The sequence below is a fragment of the Lolium rigidum genome, chromosome 6 (assembly GCF_022539505.1).
Source record: "Lolium rigidum isolate FL_2022 chromosome 6, APGP_CSIRO_Lrig_0.1, whole genome shotgun sequence".
NCBI classification, from domain to species: domain Eukaryota; kingdom Viridiplantae; phylum Streptophyta; class Magnoliopsida; order Poales; family Poaceae; genus Lolium; species Lolium rigidum.
In genome coordinates this window covers 26,788,305-26,813,460 of record NC_061513.1, presented here as the reverse complement: position 1 = coordinate 26,813,460, position 25,156 = coordinate 26,788,305, and the positions used below count along the sequence as shown (strand labels likewise).

The 25,156-nt window shown below is 46.4% G+C and overlaps 3 protein-coding genes across 3 annotated transcripts; all 3 read left to right on the top strand.

Moving 5' to 3' along the window:
* Nucleotides 1-2,785: 2,785 nt before the first annotated feature.
* LOC124662340 (glutathione S-transferase U8-like) lies at nucleotides 2,786-3,571 on the top strand. The gene is made up of 2 exons (XM_047200190.1): nucleotides 2,786-3,103; nucleotides 3,197-3,571. The coding sequence occupies exons 1-2, from the start codon at nucleotides 2,786-2,788 to the stop codon at nucleotides 3,569-3,571; spliced, it is 693 nt and encodes a 230-aa protein (XP_047056146.1).
* Nucleotides 3,572-13,178: 9,607 nt separating this feature from the next.
* LOC124662339 (glutathione transferase GST 23-like) lies at nucleotides 13,179-13,960 on the top strand. The gene is made up of 2 exons (XM_047200188.1): nucleotides 13,179-13,493; nucleotides 13,583-13,960. The coding sequence occupies exons 1-2, from the start codon at nucleotides 13,179-13,181 to the stop codon at nucleotides 13,958-13,960; spliced, it is 693 nt and encodes a 230-aa protein (XP_047056144.1).
* A 3,742-nt stretch (nucleotides 13,961-17,702) lies between these two features.
* LOC124667203 (probable glutathione S-transferase) lies at nucleotides 17,703-18,565 on the top strand. The gene has a single exon (XM_047204517.1). It carries the CDS (start codon nucleotides 17,723-17,725, stop codon nucleotides 18,419-18,421), a length of 699 nt encoding a protein of 232 aa, XP_047060473.1. The 5' UTR covers nucleotides 17,703-17,722; the 3' UTR covers nucleotides 18,422-18,565.
* Nucleotides 18,566-25,156: the final 6,591 nt, after the last annotated feature.

Below are 25,156 nucleotides of genomic sequence, written 5' to 3'. Positions count from 1 at the left end.
GTGAATCACGCCCCCCTTGCCACATTTGCAGAAGTTTAGCGCCTCTGAGGGCACTGCCATGAGGAGGGTAGCTCCCGTGGGAAAGGTGATACTAAAAAGGGTCAGATTTTGAATATTTTTAAAAATATGGTCAAATGATGCTGAACTTTCGAGTAAGGGTTAAATTTGTCGTAATCGACCTCTAGATTGCTTTGCATAGACTGATTTTGGCAACTCACGGTTTTCTGGTTATGTTTTATACTTTTTACATTCATTACATAATCTAAATTTGTATATCCCCTTATTTATGATGTTAGTGTTGCCTCTCTATTCTGGCCAATTTGATTATGCAAGAACTACTCTGTTTTTGATGTAAACAATGTTTATTTTGTGATGTAGGTCATATACTTGCATACCAAACTAATCGAGATCAATATCTTTTCTATATAGTTGCAACATAGAAAAGAGGGTTTAAGTTGGGTCCGACTGGTTGAAATGGCTGCATCAAGGCATTTTGATTATCCCAAAGCACATACCCATATTTTGCCTACTCAAATCAAGCATGGATAGATGCAGTGGCGGCTTTAGGATTTTGCCAATGGGTAGGCAGGGGATAACGTAGGTCAAGAAGGTCGTCAATGCCAGGGCTCCCCGGCTTCGTTACACCACCAACACCCCACTTCCCCTATACAATGCAAAAATGTTAACATTTAACAACTACCCATGCAATGGTAGGATATAAAAATGACCTCTCATACCCACCGGGGGCATGAACCATTCGGGTCGTCCATTCTAAGCGACATGACAAGTGGGACGAATGTTGGAGAGTGGCCAGGAACGTCCTTCTGACTTTCTCGCGGACTAGAGGGGCCCATCAACATAGAGCTTAGCCTATTCTAGGGCCCTTTAAACACCCTAACCTCATTTTCAGTCCCGTTCCTGCATAATAAAGGGAATCTTTGTCCTAGTTCCAGCTCCCTACTCCTTTCGTCGCACTCTCCACTTCTCCCTTTATCAGGTCCTACTCGAAGGCAAACTCTAGATCTCACCAACTTTCACCGCTTGCTAGTTACTCCTAACCGGTCCACACTTCTCCCTCCAAATCCTAAAGAGATGGTACGTGAGCTCAAGACCTGCATGCTTTCCACGATGGGCTGTGTATTCCCCCACTAGTCCGAGTCACTGAAGCCATGCCAGAGGTATGTTTTTTTTATCTCATCAATAAGCCCTTTTTTCCTAGTTCTTTCTTTATTCAATATGATCTGATGTCGTATTCAGATATGGGTAGAGTTTGCCACCTCAAGGCGCTTTGACAGAATCCTGGTAAGTGTGCTTGCATTGGGCAAGAAGTCAAGAGGATGATCTATGGGGTGGCAAAGCCAGCTTGCAAGGACTCCGGATACGACACCGTGCACGGTCGTGCCGAATAGAGAGGTTCAATAAATAAAAAGATGAAGCTCAAGAAATAAAGTTTCAATCTTTGTAATTAGGCAGCAAGCCATTCCAGTGTAATATCAATGTAATAAATATGGATTTTATATCCTATTGAAATCGAAATTTCTATAGAAATGAAGAACTATATATATCGGTTGATTATGATTAATTCAGTTTCCGTAAAAGATCTACTAAAGATGGCATTTTTATGCACCACACATATCTGTATCATGGTATTTACTGTTGCTTAGTGTATTAATGTACCAATGCATTTTAATATTGGTGCCGGGCACGAGAGCACGCGGAGGATCGCAATCACTATACGCCGCTAGAAAAAGGCGTTGGTTCTATGGAATCTCGACACACTTATCTTTGGTGGCTTTCTTTTGCCGGACGACCGCGAGGGAGACGTTTAAACTTGCATGGCCTGCCTACTATGTTGTAGTTATATGATCAAAGATGTTTTATATTTAACTATTTAATCCTATATTACATCAAGAAAGATAGATGAATGATATATTTGATTTAATGTTGTATGGTAATATATATAAATCTACAACTTAAAAGATCAGACTACACAAATGAGTACTCCCTCTTTGTCAAAATGTAGTGTGTATTAGATTTTCTAAAAGTTAAAGTAGTGTAGTTTAACTTTTATGAAAAACTAATACACACTATTATGAGAAGGAGGGAGTACCTCTTATCCTGCGTGCGGAGGTGGCATTGTTAAAATGCGGAGGACAAGGCATATTAGAATTCGAAAATGCTAAACCTACGGATGAATTTCTACGGAAAGAGACTTACAGGATTATGTGTAGGTTGTCAATTGGTGCTAATTCTCTTGCTTCTTCCGGGTTGTAGTCCAACTGAATTTCTCAACATCCCTCGGTAGATGGATTCCGTAAAGTGTAGTCCGTAAGTGTAGCATTACTGACTAAAATTTGTGTTAAAACGGAACAAACTGTGAAGCTAGATTCGCACTCTTTTATGAGATTAATTTTCTACACTATATGTAACCAGAAGTCTCACTGCTTCCGAGCTTCTCCACTAAAAGAAATATCGATCTGTGTATCGAATCAAACACGTATATCAGGCTGAAGTCAAGATAAGGTTGTTTAACCTCTGAACTAGACAGTTTTGAGGGCCTGCATTAAGTGACTACTTTCTTCCATACAGATAAGACGATTCGACTCTCTGATCGAAGGAAAAAATAAATTTGAAAGCTCAATCTTCCACGAGAAGCATTAGAAACGAAACATTTACCACCGTCCACCTACTTAAATTGCGATCGAGAGCAAATACACTCAGACTCGCCAATCGCCATACACTAGTGAAGAGTGAAGACTGAAGAGACCGTTCAGACGCAATCAGGATGAGTGAGGCGCCGGTGAAGCTCATCAGCTCGTTCGGCAGCACGTTCAGCCACCGCGCGGAGGTGGCCCTACGGCTAAAGCGAGTGCCGTACGAGCTCGTCCTCGAAGACCTTCCAAACAAGAGTGAGCTGCTGCTGAAGCACAACCCCGTCCACAAGAAGGTCCCTGTGCTCCTCCACGGTGACCGGCCGGCCATCTGCGAGTCGCTCGTCATCGTTGAGTACATTGATGAATGTTTTGCCGGGCCGCCACTACTTCCCGCCGACCCCCATGGCCGCGCCACCGCCCGTTTCTGGGCTCAGTTCATCGATGAAAAGGTACCTAGCTAGACGATAACTCGGAATACTGATCGATCTGAGCGAGCAACTTGCGATAGTAAGTTGTGACTTGACTTGAGAGCACTTTTGCAGTGCATGAAGTCTCTGTGGGCGGCGCTGTGGATGGAACCCGGCGAGGGCCAGAGGAAGTCCATGGTGGAGGCGAAGGGGAGCCTGGCGTTGTTGCAGGAGCACCTCGGGGACACGAGGTTCTTCGGAGGCGACTCCGTTGGCCTCGTCGACATAGCCGCCAGTGGGCTGGCGCACTGGCTCGGGGTCATGGAGGAGATCTCCGGGGTGACCGTGGTCACCGACGAGGAGTTTCCAGCCCTTCGCCGCTGGGCTACACGGTATGCAGACCATGAGGACGTGAAGGGGTGCCTTCCAAAGAGGGACGAGCTCGTCGCCATGTTCTCTGCGTTCAAGGACATGTTCCGAGCAATGGCAATGGCGACTCCGCAACATTGAAGTGATCCGGTGATCTTATCTGCTTTTGTAGTACTAGTTCAGACGCTTGTGAGATTGAAGGAATCAAATGGAATAAAAATAATTTTTATTTACGCAGATGTCTTGCTAACCATTTGACATCAAATGAGAATCTTGGGTAGTTGGGTGTTGTACTGTTGTGTGAATCGCTAATATTTTTTTGAAAGGAATGCCTAGTGGCCTTTATTCATTTAACAACTATTACATCCCTTATTACATCAGGTAGGATGAATCCCGGAGGATCACTATCCCAAAACAAAAAATTCTTTCGATGATTCGATCTATAAGGCTGGTCATAGTGGGGAGTAACTTAGACTAGTAACATATGCCATGTTACTAGTCTAGGTTACTATCTTCATAATGGGTAGTAACTTGTATGTGGTGTCATGCATTATGTCATTTATTATGTTGTAGACTCATTTTGCCTTGGGGTGTGTGATGTTATGGTAACATAGCTAGTTACCACCTCACTCTCTTTCTTCATTTATTGACATGCCATGTCACCAAAATGCCTTAAAATGTGTGATGTTACTAGCTATGTTACTCCCACTATGAGCAGTCTAAGCATTCCTTGCTAGATTATGAGACACCCTATTTGTATCCCTAGGATAATATTGAAAAGAGACATTGCTGATCGTACTCGCTTTTGAAAAAAACACTCTAATTAGTTGTGTATCTGTTGCGGTCAGAAACCCACCGGCGGGCAGCGACGGGCAACACCGTAGAGCCGGGAATCTCCCAGGACTGCGGCTGGCCCTGGTCCCTCCGAGCGACGGCCCGCAAAGCCTTCTGCACACACGTCCGATGCTGTCGCAAGGGCGTGCCACCTGACCTATACCTGGTCAGGAAGGTGTTGGATGATGCCTCGCTTAGTTTCCTGCATGGCATACACGTAAACGTTAAATACGAGCCTCCATCGGCTCTCAGGTTGTCCTGCGAATCGGCTCAAAGAGCCGATCCACCCATGATACGTACGAGGTGTACGATCAGATGGTGGTCCTGCTTGATCAAGATAAAGCTAAAGCGACCTACTACGATTTGGGGTTTTCACCGCACAATCGGAACATCCTACTCGTGATTGGGCCTCGCGCTCGCGCACGGTGATCGTAAGCCGATCCTAGACAGGGCCTAAAAACCAACACGAGGTTGATCCGGAACGTCCTGTCTAGGGCTAGCAAACGACACCCTACGCGCCGCTGGATCCTCCAACCCTTTGTAAGGCCTAACAATGCAGATATTAAACTAATCCTTGAAGAACAAGGAGCAATCATAACGGATCGGATCTACTAAATAATGATCAAGCGGGGTGCCGCCCTTACACCCGTGACAGGCGTAAGGGCGGCTAGATGCCTAAGGGTTGCACGACGATAGCATATGATACGAAGAACAATGCTAACCCTAAAAACACCTATGATAACTACGTTGCTCGCCATCAAAAAGGCTTCAGTACGAGCAACGCATGGGAGACGAATAAACGCGTGTGCTGCCTAGATCGCAAGATACGATCTAGGTAGCATGGTGCTTACCCGGAAGAAACCCTCGAGACGGGGGAGTTGGCGATGCGCCGAGATTGGTTTGTGTTGAACGTTGGTTGTTGTTTATTTCATAAACCCTAGATACATATTTATAGTCCGGGGGACTTTCTAATTCAGGCGTGCACCTAACCGTGCACGGGTAAAACTCTAACTTCCAAATTAAGATGCGATCTACTATAATATAGATACACGGGCAATTTAGCCCAACTTCTTCGTATCAGGCCGCTTCAGAGATCCTCTACGCGTATATCCTTCAAGCCCATCTCACTTACGGCCCACCTCCTGATTTGGCCAAAATCTGGTGATAACACATGCCCCCTGGTTTTGGTAATGATAATTTCAAAACCACTCTGTTTTTCCTCCGAGGGGTCATGTCGTGGCAGAGCAGAACCGTCGCAGTATTTTTCATCATGACGACTTGCCTTCCCAACTTCTCTGCACGATTTGACAGTTTTTTGGCACCACCTCCTCGAAAACTGTTCGAACATTAAACCCCCACTTCTTTTATTTAACCGCACCGAACAGTTCTCCTCCTCATCCTCTCCGCATTAGCACTCCAAAAGCCCTCCTGCGCACCATGTCTTCTTCTTCCTCCGCCTCATCGGGACTTTCCCTCGAGTCCTCTTCCTCCCACGAGCCGACGCCAGAACGGGACCCACGGGAGGTCCATGCGGCCAACATCCGCCGCGCCATAGAAGCCGGGGAGGAGCCTGGCCATGACTTCTCCGTCCGGTCCGAGGACGACAAGTCCTCGACGGAGGGGAGAGCGACCTCCGCTTCCTTGCCGACGGGGAATCGGAGGAGGAGAGCGATGACGATCGCTTCTCCTGGGACGACTTCACCTCCTCCGAGGAGGCGAAGGAGGAGGAGGAGGAGGACGACGACAGCTCCTCCGACGAGCCGCCGGCCAAGCGCCACTGCCCCAGGCCGGGAATCTCGGTGATTTCGACAGCGACGACGACGACGACGACGAGGAGGATGAGGACAACGAAGGTCCTGCCGGCGGCCGCTGCAGCAGCGACGATGAGCCCGCCGGGAGTAGCGCCGACAGCGGCGACGATGGTGACGACGAGGGCAGCGACGGCCCGTAGATAGGACCCTTAGCATAGGATCAGTAGTAGTAGATGGGGCAATGTATCCCCTTAGTACTTCCTTTTGAGAGCAATCAGCTCTTCTATGTAAGAAATCTCGTTTATCAATGAAGAAATTCCCCAATTTGATTTTGCCGATTTCCTTTATGCCAATTTAGCCGATTTCCCCTCATACTGATTCCGCCAATCATCACTTAGCCAATGCTCAATGAGCCGACGGCAACGCATCGGTCTCTCATAATCCGTTCTTCATCTCTTTGACGTCGGAGTGATCGTGAACTTGGTCAATGCTCAAACGCCGATGTTAACGTATCAATCCTTCACGATCTATCCTTCACCTTTTCGACCGATGACTTTGAGCTCTGGTGGACAATGAGGCAGACCAACGCCTTTAAGAGAGCCCCAGAACCGCTGCTGAAACGACTTGACGCTGAAGCCGATACCTCTGGATATTCAGATATTCAGTGATACTCTTCAAACCTGCCCAATCCCCTTGAAGAAGATTATGATGGAGGGCCAGCCGATGAAATCTCAATCGGCTTCTTAAGAACAGAATATCTACGCGAGTCGGTTGCCCCCGAGCCTCCATCAAGGCGAGAACAGCGATGGGCCAACCAAATGTGCCACCATCGGCTTCCAAGTCGTGATGCAGAGCCAGCCGATTTCAACAAAATCAGCTCCCCAGAGCAGAGAACCTTCAGGGTGAGCTGCCCCCCGAGCTTCTTCAGTCCATTTCTTGCGCCTTGCTGGTCAGATCGGCTCCTTTCCTTTGGCGGATTTGATGCAACCCATCCTTAACCTGATCTGCACGTCCATGCTGCTCTCGGCATTGGTCAGGGTCACTTGCAAAAAGAATCTGGAGGTTCTTGAAGAGAGGATCTGAGCCACCAAACCATTCCATTTAGGAGTTCTTCCAGTAGAGTCTCCCTTCGTGACCCACTTCCTGCTCCATTGAGCCTCTGCTCATAATAGTTGTACCTCTTGAGTCGATGGACATGCATCGGCTTTCTATCCTTAAGTCGATGTCTGCGCATCGGCTGTGCTTAAAAAAATTTTGAATTTTTTTTACGGCCGATTTATGTATCGGCCCCCATACTTCAATACCCATCATCAAAGAATATCTTGGGCTGTTGGGCATTTGAAAGACACTTCTACTTCATATCCTCGTGTTTTATCCACCTAGGTGCCCCCCGAGCCGATTCTTTCAAGGGATTTGATGGTATCGGCTCTTCAGGTATTCCCTGTTGGATCAAATGCTGAACCCAGGCAGAATGTATGGTGAGGATAATTTTGGCCGATTGCTGGAATCGGCCTCCATGTTGTTTGCTCGATGAAGATTTTGTAACGTTCCTCCATAGATCCTTGGGGCCGATCTCCTGGATCGGCATCGCCACGTTCGTTCATCGATGTTGCTTTTGTTACACGGTTAGGCCGGTGGATAAAACCAGTCTAACCCCGTCCTTTGTCACGTCGATGCTTTCTCGTGGCTTCTCGAAGATGACCGGCCGTGGGCCGCAGTCAACTTGTGCCACAGATGCTTCGTCTAATCCTGGAGCACTAAACTCCGTTTGAAGGATGAAGACCATGTTTGCGCCAGCCGATGTCTCATCATCGGCTTTCTTTTGCCTGGGGCGCCACTCTTTTCTTTGTGGCCGACCTTCTTCGTCCAGGGTTCGCTGAATTTTGGCGGCCAGATCAGGCCGCGCCTTCCTCAACGTGTGCGGGTATAACCTTTCAGCTTCCTACAACCCACGTAGACGCTGAACCCTTCGTTTCTGGGAACGGCTGAGCCCATCGGGGCACCACCTTGGCCGATGATACTTGTCTTCTTCTTCATCATCGTCCTCTAGTTCCTCGAGATCTTCCACCCGAGCGGACTCAGCATGCTTGTTCCGAGGCGGGAGAGGCCCTAGACGCTTGAACACGGACACGTTAGCTGCATCCTTCTTCTTTTGTTTACATTCTGGGCAGTTGTCGATTGTTGGCAATCGGCTCATTCCTGAATCCCAGCAGTGTACGAAGAAGGGGCAGTCCCGAGTGCCTATCCACGTCGTCTTGCTCTCTCGACTTTTCCTTGGCGTGGCGCTCATATCGCTCCTCGTCGCGATCATGCCGGCGACGTCTCCTGTCGTCCCTAGCCAGACGATCTTTTTCATCATCGTCGTTGTATCGCCGGCGTTGGTCGTATTGACCCACATACTTGTTGAGGAGGTGATCAGAGAGAGGTCGCTGATATCTTACGTTCCTCACTTCTCCCTCTGTGATGTAGCGCTTGCCGTCGTGGCGGAGCCGATCGCGTGGAGCGGCTTCCTCTGTGTCTTTTCTATGAGAGCAGCTGCCCTCATCTCCGTCCTTACCAGAGTGGTGCCCAGGTCCCACCATGTTGATATTGCACGAGAAATCTGGCTGGCACCCTCCATGGTAAGTATACTCCACCATGTTAACGGCGGGGAAGGGGTGTGTGTCGACCTTCATGGCGTACTTGGTTGAAAATTAGCCGCCCTTGTTCTATCGCAATTTGGACCTGCTGACGCCACACCACTGCGGTCGTTAGTGGCGTGGGTGAACGTGTTATGCCACTTGCGGTATGGCTTTCCGTTCAGCTCCTGCACCGTGGGGATCTTGTGGCCTTCGGGTACCTTTAGCTGCTTCTCCTTGAGTAAGAGGTCGAAAATCTGCTCAGCTTTGGTCACGTCGAAGTCGAACCCTTTTGGAGGGCCTTGTGGCCTAACCCACTTACAGGACACGGGGCTTGCCGCCCGAGTCCATTCGGCCACTGCTACCTCTTGATCTCCCGCAGCACCTTCATCCTCGTCTACCTCAACCAGGGCCACCGCACGCTTGAATTTGTCTCGGTAAACATCCGGGTGGCGCTGTTCATATGCGGCGGCTTACGCACCATGTGCGCCAATGAAGGGTAGTACGCTTGGGAGGCCACGTCCTTGATCGATGATGAGAGACCCACCACCGCCAACTCGGTCGCTTCTTTTTCACTTACGTGAACCGAATAGCATCGGTTCCTAACGGTCCTGAAGCGCTGGATGTATTCGACACTGTTTCCCGCGCTTCGTCGTACTTGTGCTAGATCGGCAATACCAGCCTCGGAAGCCTCCGAGTGATGCCGTATGTGGAGCTGCTCTTCCAAGCTGCTTCCAAGTCCGGATTGAGTTCGGTGGCAGCGATGTGTACCACCCGAAAGCCGATCCTGTGAGGAGCTTGTGCGAAGAACCTCACAAGCAGCTCGTCCGATGCTGAGATCGTGCCCAGCTGTGCCAAATATCGGCTCACATGCTCGATGGAGGCTGGAACCATCGATCCACTAAACTTTGTGAAGTCGGGGAGCCGATATTTGGGTGGTAGCGGGATCAATTTGTACTCGTTGGGGTACGGCTTGGTATAGCCGATTGTCCTCCTTTTGGCATCATGCCGAAGCTGGTCTTTCGAGAATTGTACAAATCTGATCCGCGGTGATGGCTGAAGGTGTCGAACCACGAAGATTCGCCGGGGTGGCATACTTAGCCGGCCACGCTTGCTTTTCCGGTTCGAGCCAAGCTGCGGGAGCTGAGCTCCGGAGGTTTGTTGGAGTGGCGTACTTAGCTAGCCACGTACGCTTCTCAAGATCTGCTCCCGACGTTCCTCCTGCTTGTTCCGGAGGTCCCTGCTGTTGCAGCTCTGGTTCGAGAGTGCCCGATTCTTGCGATCGCGCACGTATGCGCACGTGTATCCGTGCGGGATCTCCTTGGGCGCCTCATGTAGGAATTGGTAGTCACTAGGGTCACCACCAATCTTGTAGATGACGTATGCCGATGAGTTCGGCACTTCGGGTGCTGCCAACGCGAACGGCGGCGGTGAACGGGACCGGAGTGGCATCTCTCCTTGGTAAGTCCCCGAGCCGGTCTCGACGGAGAGTACGATGGCTCATGATTTCCTGGATCACGCGAAGAGCGACACGCTCCAAAGTGTTCACCGAGGCTCTCGAGTGGCGGTGCGGCGAATGAGCCACCATGAAGTTGATCTCCTGACGCGGCGACTCGGTGCGTTCTTCGACGGGGAGGACAGGTCCACTCCATCGAGCGCGCCTTCAGGTGAGAACCCTTTCCACCCGATGCCATGTGAGCGGGTTACGTGGAAAGAGCCGATGAGGTCGGCTTCGAGGACTGCCTTGATCTCGTCATGCTTCTTCTTGAGCTCGTCAGTCAGATCCTCGTACTTGACCGGAGTGCCTTCCGCCATCTCAGATGTAGATGGCGCTGCGGTGGATGTCGAAGATCGTCCCACCGGGCGTGCCAGAATGTGTTGCGGTCAGAAACCCACCGGCGGGCAGCGACGGGCAACACCGTAGAGCCGGGAATCTCCCGGGACTGCGGCTGGCCCTGGTCCCTCCGTGCGACGGCCCGCAAAGCCTCCGGACACACGTCCGATGCTGTCGCAAGGGCGTGCCACCTGACCTATACCTGGTCGGGAAGGTGTTGGATGATGCCTCGCTTAGTTTCTGCATGGCATACACGTAAACGTTAAATAAGAGCCTCGATCGGCTCTCGGGTTGTCTGTGAATCGGCTCAAAGAGCCGATCCACCCATGATACGTACGAGGTGTACGATCGGATGGTGGTCCTGCTTGATCAAGATAAAGCTAAAGCGACCTACTACGATTTGGGGTTTTCACCGCACAATCGGAACATCCTACTCGTGATTGGGCCTCGCGCTCGCGCACGGTGATCGTAAGCCGATCCTAGACGAGGGCCTAAAAACCAACACGAGGTTGATCCCGGAACGTCCTGTCTAGGGCTAGCAAACGACACCCTACGCGCCGCTGGATCCTCCAACCCTTTGTAAGGCCTAACAATGCGAGATATTAAACTAATCCTTGAAGAACAAGGAGCAATCATAACGGATCGGATCTACTAAATAATGATCAAGCGGGGTGCCGCCCTTACACCCGTGACGGGCGTAAGGGCGGCTAGATGCCTAAGGGTTGCACGACGATAGCATATGATACGAAGAACAATGCTAACCCTAAAAACACCTATGATAACTACGTTGCTCGCCATCAAAAAGGCTTCGATACGAGCAACGCATGGGAGACGAATAAACGCGTGTGCTGCCTAGATCGCAAGATGCGATCTAGGCAGCATGGTGCTACCCGGAAGAAACCCTCGAGACGGGGAGTTGGCGATGCGCCGAGATTGGTTTGTGTTGAACGTTGGTTGTTGTTTATTTCATAAACCCTAGATACATATTTATAGTCCGGGGGTCTTTCTAATTCAGGCGTGCACCTAACCGTGCACGGGTAAAACTCTAACTTCCAAATTAAGATGCGATCTACTATAATACAGATACACGGGCAATTTGGCCCAACTTCTTCGTATCAGGCCGCTTCAGAGATCCTCTACGCGTATATCCTTCAAGCCCATCTCACTTACGGCCCACCTCCTGATTTGGCCAAAATCTGGTGATAACAGTATCTTTGCCCACAAAATTGTGATAAATTTTCATGTGATCGTGATCTCTTGGAGGCATTACCGTGGGGCAAGATGACTTGCCTGCTGGACTTCCTTGCGCCTCGTCAGCCTCCTGACCCACTTCTTCTGACTGCTGGGTTTTTTTCATAAAAAAAATTCATCAAATATTTCTAGTGATGCTTTAAATAGAGTGGTGTGAGTGTCATTGGTGACTTGGTGTGCCTTCCTAGTATCCTTAAGGTCCTCACCACCGCCGGAACCGCAAGATCTTTGCCCGACGGCCCTCTCCGGCGGCGGCGGTGGTGAGAGCAGGGGAAGGAGGACCTCTGGCTAGGGTTGGTGAGTCGCCCCGCGCGTCGCCGGCGGGGGATAGTGGGACGAAGCGAAGCATTTTTTTTCCCCAAGAAATTAATTACCACAATAAAGCCATTGCAAAGCTCCACTCCATTGCAAAGATGACAGCTTCTTGGGGAAGGATTGAGTTATCCGAACCAAAATCTACAAATTAATCAACAACTCTTGTGGAGATCATGCCAACGGGATCTTATACCCTCAAAACACGAAAAACCCAAGTCAACTAGAAACAGGGAGCTGGGAGTGTGATATCCTGTTTTTTTCTTAAAAAAAAGATGAATTAAATTCAAGAACCTTATAAGCATATTTATACCAGTCGTAATGAATTCAGAAGCAATCTGAAAATACGAAGCCAGGGCCACGGTCTAACCTTGCTTATCAGAATGCCAATAAAAAACTTTGTATTCGGATGGCATTGCTAGCTTGCAAAGTCAGAATTATACACGAATAAATCATTAACCGATAGAGAACCAACCTGAGGTTGGGTGGTTAGGAGGGTGGTTGTACCCTGACCCACTGGGAGTTCAAACCCCGGGTTTGACATCCGTGTGTCTCGTAAAGGCCGAATATTCTTTCGGTGGGAGCGACGTTCCCGTCGACAGCGAGACGCCTGTGGTGACTTCGTCAATTTCAAGATCCAATCCGCCGGCTCGGTCTTCCGGAGGTGCTCATAGGGGTAGGGTGTGCGTGTGTGCGTTCATAGGGGTGAGTGTATGCGCGTGTATATGAGCGCCTGCGTTTGTACTGTGTTTATCAAAAAAAAATCATTAACCGATAGACATGTCAAACAAAGTCACCATCGTTTCGCTAGATTACATTATCTCCCCTCGTTTTTTGCCACAAGGTCTATTGTTTGTTTGATCTGCTCACCGCATTCTATACTACTCCAGTACAGTATATCGTTTGACCGGCAGCTGCATCAATCCTAGTGAGCACGACCGTATTATATTGCCTCTCGATCGTGACAAGATTCTGTTTAATGTCCCCATTTGACTGGAGCAACTGATTGACTAAACAAAACTAGTACAGGAAAAAAAATGATGCAAGCTGAGATGAACATGAAGCAGCATCACCGTTTGGTTCAAGTGTGGGGCATGAGCTCGTGTTCATCTCTATAAGTATCGACATCCTAGCTACTCGCCGAGTTCATGGCGAAAGCGGTGAAACTGATAGGCGCCTTCGGCAGCCCATTCGTCCACCGCGCCGAGGTGGCACTGCGCCTGAAGGGCGTCCCCTACGAGCTCATCCTTGAGGACCTGACCAACAAGAGCGAGCTGCTGCTCCGTCACAACCCCATCCACAAGACGGTGCCGGTGCTCCTCCATGGCGACCGGCCGGCCATCTGTGAGTCCCTGCTCATCGTCGAGTATGTCGACGAGGCTTTCGACGGCCCGCCACTCCTCCCCGTCGACCCCTACGACCGCGCCATGGCACGGTTCTGGGCCCAGTTCGTCGAGCAGAAGGTACGATCTTCTGCTTGTGAAATCCTTCACTTTACTTCAGGTATTATTTGGCCATAGATTAATGGCCGGTTGACCTTGTGCACATGCAGTGCTCGATGCCGTTTTGGATGGCGGTGTGGCTGGATGACGGCGAGGCGCGGGAGGGATTTGTGAGGGAGACGAGGGCGAACCTTTCTCTGCTGGAAGCGCGGCTCCAGGGGAAGCGGTTCTTCGCCGGCGACGCCGTGGGTTACCTCGACTTCGCCGCGTGCGGCCTGGCGCACCTGCTGGGACCGATAGAGGAGGTGGCCGGGGCGAGCCTGGTTGGCGCCGCCGAGTTCCCGGCGCTGAGGCGTTGGGCGGAGGCGTACACCTCCGACGAGACCGTCAGCGCGTGCCTGCCGCCGAGGGAGCAGCTCGTCGCCAACTTCGCCGGGAAGAAGGATAGGATCAAAATGGCGGTCAACGCGATGGTGCAGCCATTATAACTTGGCGCATCGCGGCAGGCAAATTGAAGTTCAAAAATTAAAGCGAAAGAAAACTCACACATCTGTTTTGCTGTATGGACAATTGGACATACATGCATCGGTATGACTGTATTGCTCCGCGTTGTATGTTCACTTGTTCAGACTTTCCATGTGTCACTGTCAGTAGGGTGTCAAGGTGGGATCCCGGTGGGATGTCATTTTGTACTATGTAGTTCAAATTTTGATGTCAAAATTTGTACTAAAAAAATCAAATTATACTACAAGTGGGACAAAAGTGGGATCCCACTTGACACCCTTAACTGTCAGTATGATAACACTGTCCTACGCAGTGAAGTAAAATTCGTAGTAACTTATGTTGTTTTAGTTTTTTCTCGAAACGAAGGATGAATGGGACCCGTCTCTGCATCGAAAAAATGAATATATATGACGTTCTAGTGCGTTACCATAATTAAGCATAAGCATACATGAATCATACTACCTCCATACCGGATTAATGGGCAATTACGCATTTCGAGAAACAAGTTTAACAATAAATTAGGTCAACAAAATATGAGATATTTATTGTTAAACTTGTTTCTCGAAGTGCGTAATTGCCCATTAATCCGGTATGGAGGTAGTACAGCAAAATCAGAAAGGTATATGTGATTTGAACATGAACCCATTTTGTTTTTTCACAGCTAGCTGTGCTATACTGCTATGAACACACAGTTCAAGGGTTTTCTCTCTAATAAATCTGTTTGGGATAAGGACAGTTGTTTTCCGCTGCACACAGTCCACGACGGAAGTTCAACCAGATGGGCTATGAAGCCCACCAGACAATCGGTCGTTCTGCTCCCAACGCAACCGAGTTGTAACTGGAGTTTGCTGGAGCGGCAATCCAATTTGAGAGCATACAACCCAAAACTATTTGCCTGGAGCGGACACGACTAGAACGCAATGTTCATGTCTTTGTAAATCTGATTCGCAAAAAAAAAAAAAAAAAAGTCTTTGTAAATCTTTTTGAACCATTGTTAAAAAAATATAATGATCATACTACCATACTCTTATACAAGTGCACTTCATCACTTTGACCATCCAAACAGGATTAACCATTCAATCTTCATATAAAGTGTGGGTTTCAAATACATAACCATTCAAATAGAAATTATTGGTATTTAGTGTCAATGTAGATATCGTGTGATACTGGCATTGGATCCAATGCAATACCAAGCCTATGAATTTCCATCAAAAAAAAGTTTATGCAATCAACATAGTAAAGACAAATGTGGAGAGCAAGAATCGAGTTTTTTTTATATCTTTTCAGAACCATTTTAAAAATACTTTCCCCTGTAATCCAAAATAGTCCTTATCCCTGCAGAATTCAAAACACTCGCATTTCCAACATTATCTACTTAAATGATCTTCGGTAAGAGCTATGTTCTTCACATCCGGAAAAGAATTTTGAAGAACGATAAGGTAAGAGGAAAGCGACTTACCAGATAACTCTTCATACTTTTTTTTGTTTGAGAAACACAGTACAACGCAGATGCTCACATACACGCGTATACACTCACCCCTATGAACGCACACACGCACACCCTACCCCTATGAGCACCTCCGAAAGACTGAGCTGGCGGGGATCTTGAAATTGACGAAGTCACCACTGGCGCCTCGCTGTTGACGGGAACGTCGCCTCCCACTGAATGAATATTCCGCCTTAATGAGACACACAGATGTCAAACCTAGGATTTGAACTCTGGTGGGCTGGGGGTACAACCACCCTCCTAACCACCCAACCTCAGGTTGGTTCTCCTCTTCGTACTTTTATGACAATCGATCTAATTTAATTTGTTAGGCTTGTCGAACTAAATTAATCTGACTTAACTATATGGTCATAGTTTTCATCATTTAAGCTACAAATTTAGTTTTGATTGTGTGGGTCTGACCGTCTATAGTTTTATCATGTTCAAGTGCCATGAAAAATATTTACTTCGAAGCATCTCGATGAAACTTGAGTTTTACAAAAAAATATCTGACCTATAGGTATTCGTGTCAGCATGGTCGATGTATTTACTAGTATTCTCAGTTATTAAGTTGCCGGTTGTTCTAAAAAAATCATGTGACTATGTAACATGTTTGCTTTTGATTGCAACAACATCCCAAAGCGCCACTAAGGTATGCTACTACAGTGAAAGGTGTCCGTGCGACACCATATGCACTCAATCAGATTACTCGTTCCACCATCCAGAAGACTGAATTAGACCAGCAATAAACACCCTCGACGTGACACTAAACCGATGCCACGGTCAGGTCAACTTATTCTCACCGCATCAAGCCATCAACCAAACAAACTTGATGGAGGTTTAAGACATTATCATGTTGGGGCTACTCTTTCTATTTGCTCGATCATATATATCCCTCCTCCACCTATAGCGACTATCCGGTCATGCTGGGGTGCCGCCGCATGTTGAACAAGCTTCTCTAGGCCTACATGTTAAGCGACCCACCTCCCCTCATATTATGTTGTAATATTACTATGTACGGAAAAATAGCTTAGTTGATTCTAAGTTACTTACTAATCACGCATACCAAGATATTATCATCCTTTTTTGCACTTGCACGGATCTTGATGTCCGGTTAGATGATTCTCATCTTTGATATAGGAATTCAAGTGGTAGATAAACAGCAAAAGGGTAGATTCATTTTTAGGTGTAGAATTGTCTCGTCACACAAAAACTTCCATTTATACTGAATAAGGATAGATTCAACTTATCACACTATTCGCTTGAAAACAATGGAAAAGGAAACATATTTGGTGCACATGGACATCTGTAATTTCGTTTTAAAAAAAATCAAAAATCATATTTTTGAGTTTCAAAAAATTCTGAAAATAAATCCGCATGTAGTCAATGATGTATCCCACAAACATGTAAATATGAATTTCAAATACTATATATTGTAAGCTATACAAAAATGATTAAAAAAAAGTAGATCTGATTAGTTATTTTCAAATCTCCACAACATATTTCTGATTTTTTTATTTTTGTCTAGCACAAAATGAAAAGAAACTGATATTTTGCATGATTGTGAGAGATATCACTGACAAACTCTAGAATCATTTTTAGATTTCTTGATAACTTGTAAAATACCTTTTAATTAGTTTAAAACAATGAAAGACAAAAAACACTTTCTGAAAAACGATGGCCAAGTTTGTCAAAGAGATAGAAAAGCACCTTGCCCCATACTCCTATCATCACCAGCAGGCAGCACTATACAATTTGTTGGGCTGCCAATGCTGACCGGTCAACCGAATCTTACCCAAATCTCCAACACATCTACTACCTCCAATTCAAGGAACAAGGCGTCCTTGTTTTACGTGCTTTTCGTTTGACTAAAAATTACTTCAAATATATAAAGATTATTTGTATGAAATTAACATCATTAGAAAGTGTTTTTCAATACGAATCCAACGATACTAATTACATATAATATAACTAAGATTTAGTTGCTCAATTTTTATGGTCAAAGTTCACTTTGGAATACGTGTGCGCCTTGTAGTACAAGCAAATTTGGACCAATGAAATCCGACATGTCATGTCTGCTCACTCACTCAGTCTGTTGACCAAATTTGGACTACCTCCTCCCAAAGAGTCCTGTCTATAACTACAAATTATTCCATTCCGATCCCAATCTCAATGAGAAGAACGCACAAGCACCTGCCAATTCCATCCCCGCGGCGTGCTCCCAGCAGAAACGAGAGACAGAGAGAGGAATTCAGCAACGATGAGCTCCGGCGAGCCGGTGCAGCTGCTGGGCTCGTTCGGGAGCCCGTTCACGCACCGGGCCGAGGCGGCGCTCCGGCTGAAGGGAGTCCCCTACGAGTTCGTCCAGGAGGACCTCGACAACAAGAGTAACCAGCTGCTCGCCCACAACCCGGTCCACAAGAAGGTGCCCCTGCTCCTCCACGGCGGCCGTGCCGTCGCAGAGTCGCTCGTCATCGTCGAATACGTCGACGAGGCCTTCTCCGGGCCACCGCTGCTGCCCGCCGACCCGCTCGCCCGCTCCGCCGCGCGCTTCTGGGCCCAGTTCGTCGCCGACAGGCTCTCCAGGACGATGTTCAAGGCGCTGTGGGCGGAGGACGGGGAGGCGCGGGACAGGTTCGTGGCGGAGACCAAGGAGAACCTGGCGCTGCTGGAGGCGCGGCTGCAGGGGAGGAGATTCTTCGGGGGTGACGCCGTCGGGTACCTCGATATCGCCGCCAGCGCGCTCGCCGCCTGGTTGCCGGTGATGGAGGAGATGGCCGGAGCGGAGAGGAGCACGCTGATGGGCGAGGAGGAGTTCCCCACACTGTGCCGGTGGCGCAGGGAGTACATCTCCGACGAGGCCGTGAGCGCGTGCCTGCCGAGTAAGGAGCAGCTCGTCGCCTACTACGCGCCCAAGAAGGACGGCTTCGCCGGCAGAGGCAAGTCGCTGCAGAAGTAACAAGGCAAAGAGAAGTTGTGGTAGCTACTAGGCTTGGCTTGTACTGCACTTATGTTCCCGTGCTCTTCCCCTGAATCTTTTTTGGCATCAAACGTCAATAATGGTCGAGATTTTTCCATAGTTGGGGTACGATTGTAATTTCACTGTAGGTCCATCGTTCGTACAACCTGTATAGGCCTGTATGACCCGCGTTGTGTTGTACCTCGTTTTTGTACATATCTACGGTCACGTGCGTGTGCTAAAATAGAAAGATCCTATAAAGATCTTGCTCACGTTTTTCGATAAAGGAGCAACAGCTCCAGCCTCTCCATCAATTGATGCACACGGCCTTTTATTAAACATATAAAGTATCAAGTATCAAGTAACAAGTACGAAAGAAAGAAAAACAATCATGGGTCTGTCATGGTTGCCACATAAACCAACCAACAGAACAACAAACATCTAAATAGGCTAGCCATACTCTATCCTATTAATGTGTCGCCACCCAGTAGCTCGGTAATAGAATTCCTGAGTAAGCACCAGCAGTCTGTTGCAACCAGTATCCATATCCTTGCGCTGCTCCTCCGGTAGCAGGAAAGCCCATAGCTGTATCCAATGCACAACTCGAAGAATTACCTGCAAAAAGTTAGTACCCTTTTGATTATTAAAAATCATATCATTTCTAGTGTTCCATATTGCCCAACATATAGCAGATATACCAATCCTAATTTTTTGCTTATCTTTCTTCGGAACTCCATACAACCAGTTCCCAAACATATTATTAATACTAGTAGGTGGCGGAATATTATAAGCAAAGTAAATCATCCGCCAAATAATAGTAGCAAAGGGGCATGCAAGAAACAAATGATGGACCGTTTCATTAGTACTACAAAAACAACACTGTTGAGATCCTGTCCACCTACGTTTTGCCAAATTGTCCTTAGTAAGTAAGACCTTGTTGTTAAGAAACCACATGAAGATTTTTATTTTTAAAGGGATTTTGAGTTTCCACAAATATTTGCGTAAGAATCTAGTATGACCATTCATATAATCAAGATACATAGACTTAACAGTGAATATTCCGGAATCTGTAAGCTTCCATACAAACTTATCAGATTCATCTGTGAGATTAATGGTAATAAGTCGTTGACACAAATGCAACCATTCCATATATTTATGATCATTAAGGTCTCTCCTAAAAGTAATGTTCAACGGATTTTGGGTCAACACTGTGGAAACCAGAACATCTCTATGTTCTGCAATATTGTAAAGAGAGGGATACTGTTGTGATAAAGGAACATCCCCTAGCCAGACATCCTCCCAAAAGCGCACCGAACTACCATCTCCAACCTTGAAAAATCCTTTACTGAAAAAATCAGATTTTACTTTCATAAGACCTTTCAAAAAAGGCGAATCCGTAGGTTTCGCCTCAACTTGCGGTAAAGTTTTAGAGTGTAAATACTTGTTGTGCAAAATTTGTTGCCACATACCCTCTTCAGTTAAAAGTTTGTAAAGCCATTTACTCAGTAAGCATTTGTTCTTTAATTCCAGAACTTCGATACCCGAACCTCCTTGATCTTTCGGTCTACATATTATATTCCATTTAGATAGTCTATATCTTTTCTTTTTCTCATCAGATTGCCAGAAGAAATTAGATCTATAAAAATCTAGTCTTTTTCGAACCCCCACAGGAATCTCCATGAAGGATAACATAAACATTGATAGACTTGTTAAGACCGAATTAATGAGAACTAACCTATCCCCATAAGAAAGCATTTTACTACGCCAGCATCCTAATTTTGAAGCAAAACGACTTTCAACCGGATTCCATTCAGCATTCCTCAAAATTCGGTGATGAATAGGTATACCCAAATATTTAAAAGGTAAAGCGCCCGCTTCACAACCAAAAATCTGCATATATTGTTGTTCAATATCCTTTGCTTTACCAAAACAGAATATCTCACTTTTATGAAAATTAATTTTTAGACCAGAGAGCTGCTCAAAAATACATAGAATTAATTTCATATTTAGTGCTTTAACAATATCATGTTCCATGAATAAAATTGTGTCATCAGCAAATTGTAGGATAGAAATTCCCCCCTCGACTAAATGAGGTAAAAGACCCCCAATCTGACCCGCTTCCTTAGCCCTTGCATTAATAATGGCTAGCATATCCGCCACAATGTTAAAAAGAATCGGAGATAAAGGATCACCTTGTCTCAAACCTTTCCTAGTTTGGAAATTATGACCTGTTGGAGATATGCCCAAGAGGCAATAATAAAAGTGGTTATTATATATCTTTATGTTTATGATAAATGTTTATATACCATGCTATAATTGTATTAACCGAAACATTGATACATGTGTGTTATGTAAACAACAATGAGTCCCTAGTAAGCCTCTTAACTAGCTTGTTGATTAATAGATGATTAGTTTTGTAATCATGAACATTGGATGTTATTAATAACAAGATTATATAATTATATGAATGATGTAATGGACACACCCAATTAAACGTAGCATAAGATCACGTCATTAAGTTATTTGCTATAAGCTTTCGATACATAGTTACCTAGTCTTCATGACCATGAGATCATGTAAATCACTTATGCTGGAAAGGTACTTTGATTACATCAAACGCCACTGCGTAAATGGGTGGTTATAAAGGTGGGATTAAGTATCCGGAAAGTATGAGTTGAGGCATATGGATTAACGAGTGGGATTTGTCCATCCCGATGACGGATAGATATACTCCGGGCCCTCTCGGTGGAATGTCGTCTAATTTCTTGCAAGCATATGAATAAGTTCATAAGAGACCACATACCACGATACTGAGTAAAGAGTACTTGTCAGGAGACGAGGTTGAACAAGGTATAGAGTGATACCGATGATCAAACCTCGGACAAGTAAAATATCGCGTGACAAAGGGAATTGGTATCGTATGTGAATGGTTCAATCGATCACTAAGTCATCATTGAATATGTGGGAGCCATTATGGATCTCCAGATCCCGCTATTGGTTATTGGTCGGAGAGAGATCTCAACCATGTCTACATAGTTCGCGAACCGTAGGGTGACACACTTAAGGTTTGATGTTGTAATAGTAGAACTTGAATATGGAATGGAGTTCGAAGTATTGTTCGAAGTCCTGGATGGGATCCCGGACATCACGAGGAGTTCCGGAATGGTCCGGAGAATAAGATTCATATATAGGAAGTCATTTTATGTGTTTGAAAATGATCCGGTGCATTTATGGAAGGTTCTAGAAGGTTCTAGAAAAGTCCGGAAGAAATCACTTTGGAAGGCGGAGTCCCGGAGGGACTCCACCACCATGGCCGGCCAACCCTAGAGGGTGGAGTCCAAGGTGGACTCCACCAAAGGTGGCCGGCCACCCCCTCCCAAGGAAAGGTGGGAATCCCACCTCAAGTGGGAATCCCACCTCAAGTGGGAATCCCACCTTGGGTAGGTTTCATGTCATATGGAAGGTTTTGGTTTGGGGTCTTATTCGAAGACTTGTAGACCAACTCTTGGGTGTTCCACCTATATAATGAGGGACAAGGGGAGGGGGCCGGCTACCCCAACACCACAAGGTGGCCGCACCCCATAGTGGCCGGTGCCCCCCTCTCCCAAACCCTAGCCGCCCCACCTCCTCCACCTCTCCTGCAACGCTTAGCGAAGCTCCGACGGAGTTCTCCATCGCCACCGCCACCACGCCGTCGTGCTGCCGGATTCAAGGAGGAGCTACTACTTCTGCTGCCCGCTGGAACGGGGAGAAGGACGTCGTCTTCATCAACACCGAACGTGTGACCAGAGTACGGAGGTGCTGCCCGTTCGTGGCGCCGTGATCAAGATCTTCTACGCGCTTTTGCAAGCGGCAAGTGATCGTCTACCGCAGCAACAAGAGCCTCATCTTGTAGGCTTTGGAAATCTTCAAGGGTGAGTCTCGATGATCTCCTCGTTGATCCCGTCTTCTAGATTGCATCTTGGCTTGGATTGCGTTCTCGCGGTAGGAAATTTTTTTTTTCTATGCAACGTTATCCTACAGTGGTATCAGAGCCAGGTTTATGCATAGATGGTTGCACGAGTAGAACACAATGGTTTTGTGGGCGTTGATGCTTATGTTGTCTTTAGTTTGAGTACTTTGCATCTTTGTGGCATAGTGGGATGAAGTGGCTCGGGCTAACTTTACATGACCGCGTTCATGAGATTTGCTCCACGCTCGACATGCAACTTGTATTGCATAAGTGGCTTTGCGGGTGTCTGTCTCTCCTACTATAGTGAAGATTCAATTTACTCTTCTATTGACAACACTAGTATCACCGTTGTGGTTCATGTTCGTAGATAGATTGGATCTCACTCGAAAACCCTAAACCACGTAAAATATGCAAACCAAATTAGAGAACGTCTAACTTGTTTTTGCAGGGTTTGGTGATGTGATATGGCCATAATGTGATGATGACTATGTATGAGATGATCATTATTGTATTGTGGCAACCGGCGAGAGCCTTATGGTTGTCTTTAAATTTCATGTTGAGTAGTATTTCAAAGTAGTTGTAATAGTTGCTACATGGAGGACAATCATGAAGACGACGCCATTGACCTTGGTGCTTCGCCGATGATGATGGAGATCATGCCCGTTGATGATGGAGATCATGTCCGTGCTTTGGAGATGAAGATCAAAGGCGCAAAGACAAAAGGGCCATATCATATCACATATGAACTGTATGTGATGTTAATCCTTTATGCATCTTATTTTGCTTAGATCGCGACGGTAGCATTATAAGATGATCCCTCTCACTAAAATATCAAGATAATAAAGTGTTCATCCTTAGTAGCACCGTTGCCAAGACTTGTCGTTTCGAAGCATCTCGTGATGATCGGGTGTGATAGACTCAACAAGTGCATACAACGGGTGCAAGACGGTTTTGCACATGCGGATACTAAGGTGGCCTTGACGAGCCTAGCATGTACAGACATGGTCTCGGAACACGTGATACCGAAAGGTAGAGCATGAATCATATGATTGATATGATGAACACTTTGAGTGTTCGCCATTGAAGTTACATCTTGTCTCGTGATGATCGGACTTGGTGTGATGGATTTGGTTCGTGTGATCACTAAGACAATTCGAGGGATATTGTTTTGAGTGGGAGTTCACCTAGTTTTTAATTATGTTGAATTAAAATTTGAACTCAATTTGTCATAAACTTAGTCTAAACTATTGCAAATATGTTGTAGATATGGTGTCCCCAATCAATTTTAACCAGTTCCTAGAGAAAGAAAAGCTTAAAAGCAACGGTAGCAACTTCACCGACTGGTTCCGTCATGTGAGGATCTTCCTCAATGGCGGAAATCTGCAATATGTGCTTGATGCACCGCTAGGTGACCCTCCTGCAGAAACTGAAACCGATGAAGTAAAGAATGTTTACGCTACTCGGAAAACTCGGTACTCTCAAGTTCAGTGTGCCATCTTGTGCAGTCTGGAAACCGATCTTCAAAAACGTTTTGAGCACCACGATCCACATGAGTTAGTCAATGATTTGAAAACTATCTTTGAAACTCATGCGGCCGTGGAATGCTATGAAGCATCGAAACACTTCTTCAGTTGCATGATGGAAGGAGGCAGCTCCGTTAGTGAGCACATGCTCGCCATGACCGGGCATGCGAAGAAACTCAGTGATTTGGGAATAGTGATTCCTAACCGACTGGGGATTAATCATGTCCTTCAATCACTGCCACCTAGTTACAAGAACTTTGTGATGAACTACAATATGCAGAACATGAACAAAGAGTTACCTGAACTCTTCTCCATGCTGAAATCTGCTGAGATTGAGATCAAGAAAGAGCACCAAGTGTTGATGGTCAACAAGACCACCGGTTTCAAGAAACGAGGGCAAGTCTAAGGGAAAATTCAAGAAGGGTGGCAAGAAAGCTGCCACACCTCCTGTGAAACCTAAGGCGGCCCTAAGCCCGATCTTCGAGTGTTATTACTTCAAGGAGAAGGGACACCTGGAAGCGTAATTGCTCCAAGTATTTGGCGGATCTGAAGAGCGGCCTTGTCAAGAAAAAGAAAGAAGGTATATCTGATATACATGTTATAGATGTTTATCTTACTGGTTCTCGCACTAGTACCTGGGTATTTGATACTGGTTCGGTTGCTCATATTTGTAACTCAAAACAGGAACTAAAGAATAAACGAAGACTACTAAAGGATGAAGTGACGATGCGCGTTGGAAATGGATCCAAAGTCGATGTGATCGTTGTCGGCACACTTCCTCTACATCTACCTTCGGGATTAGTTTTAAGCCTTAATAATTGTTATTTTGTACCCGCGTTGAGCATGAACATTATATCTGGATCTTGTTTTATGCAAGACGGTTATTCATTCAAGTACGAGAATAATGGTTGTTCTATTTTTATGAATAATATCTTTTATGGTCGAGCACACGAAAAGAATGGCTTATTTCTATTAGATCTCGATAGTAGTGATACACATATACATAACATTGATGCTAAGCGAATTAAATTGAATGATAATTCTACTTATATGTGGCACTTGTCGTCTTGGTCATATTGGAGTGAAACACATGAAGAAACTCCATACCGATGGATTACTTGAATCACTTGACTTTGAGTCACTTGATAGATGCGAAGCATGTCTAATGGGAAAAATGACTAAGACTCCATTCTCTGGTATTAGGGAGCGAGCTACGACTTATTGGAAATCATACATACCGATGTGTGCGGACCAATGAGT

Bases quoted from the DNA above. Each gene is read 5' to 3' on its own strand.
- LOC124662340 (XM_047200190.1), top strand. From the start codon at position 2,786: ATGAGTGAGGCGCCGGTGAAGCTCATCAGCTCGTTCGGCAGCACGTTC. The intron at 3,104-3,196 runs GTACCTAGCTAG...GCACTTTTGCAG, and splicing joins CTCAGTTCATCGATGAAAAG to TGCATGAAGTCTCTGTGGGC.
- LOC124662339 (XM_047200188.1), top strand. From the start codon at position 13,179: ATGGCGAAAGCGGTGAAACTGATAGGCGCCTTCGGCAGCCCATTCGTC. The intron at 13,494-13,582 runs GTACGATCTTCT...GTGCACATGCAG, and splicing joins CCCAGTTCGTCGAGCAGAAG to TGCTCGATGCCGTTTTGGAT.
- LOC124667203 (XM_047204517.1), top strand. From the start codon at position 17,723: ATGAGCTCCGGCGAGCCGGTGCAGCTGCTGGGCTCGTTCGGGAGCCCG.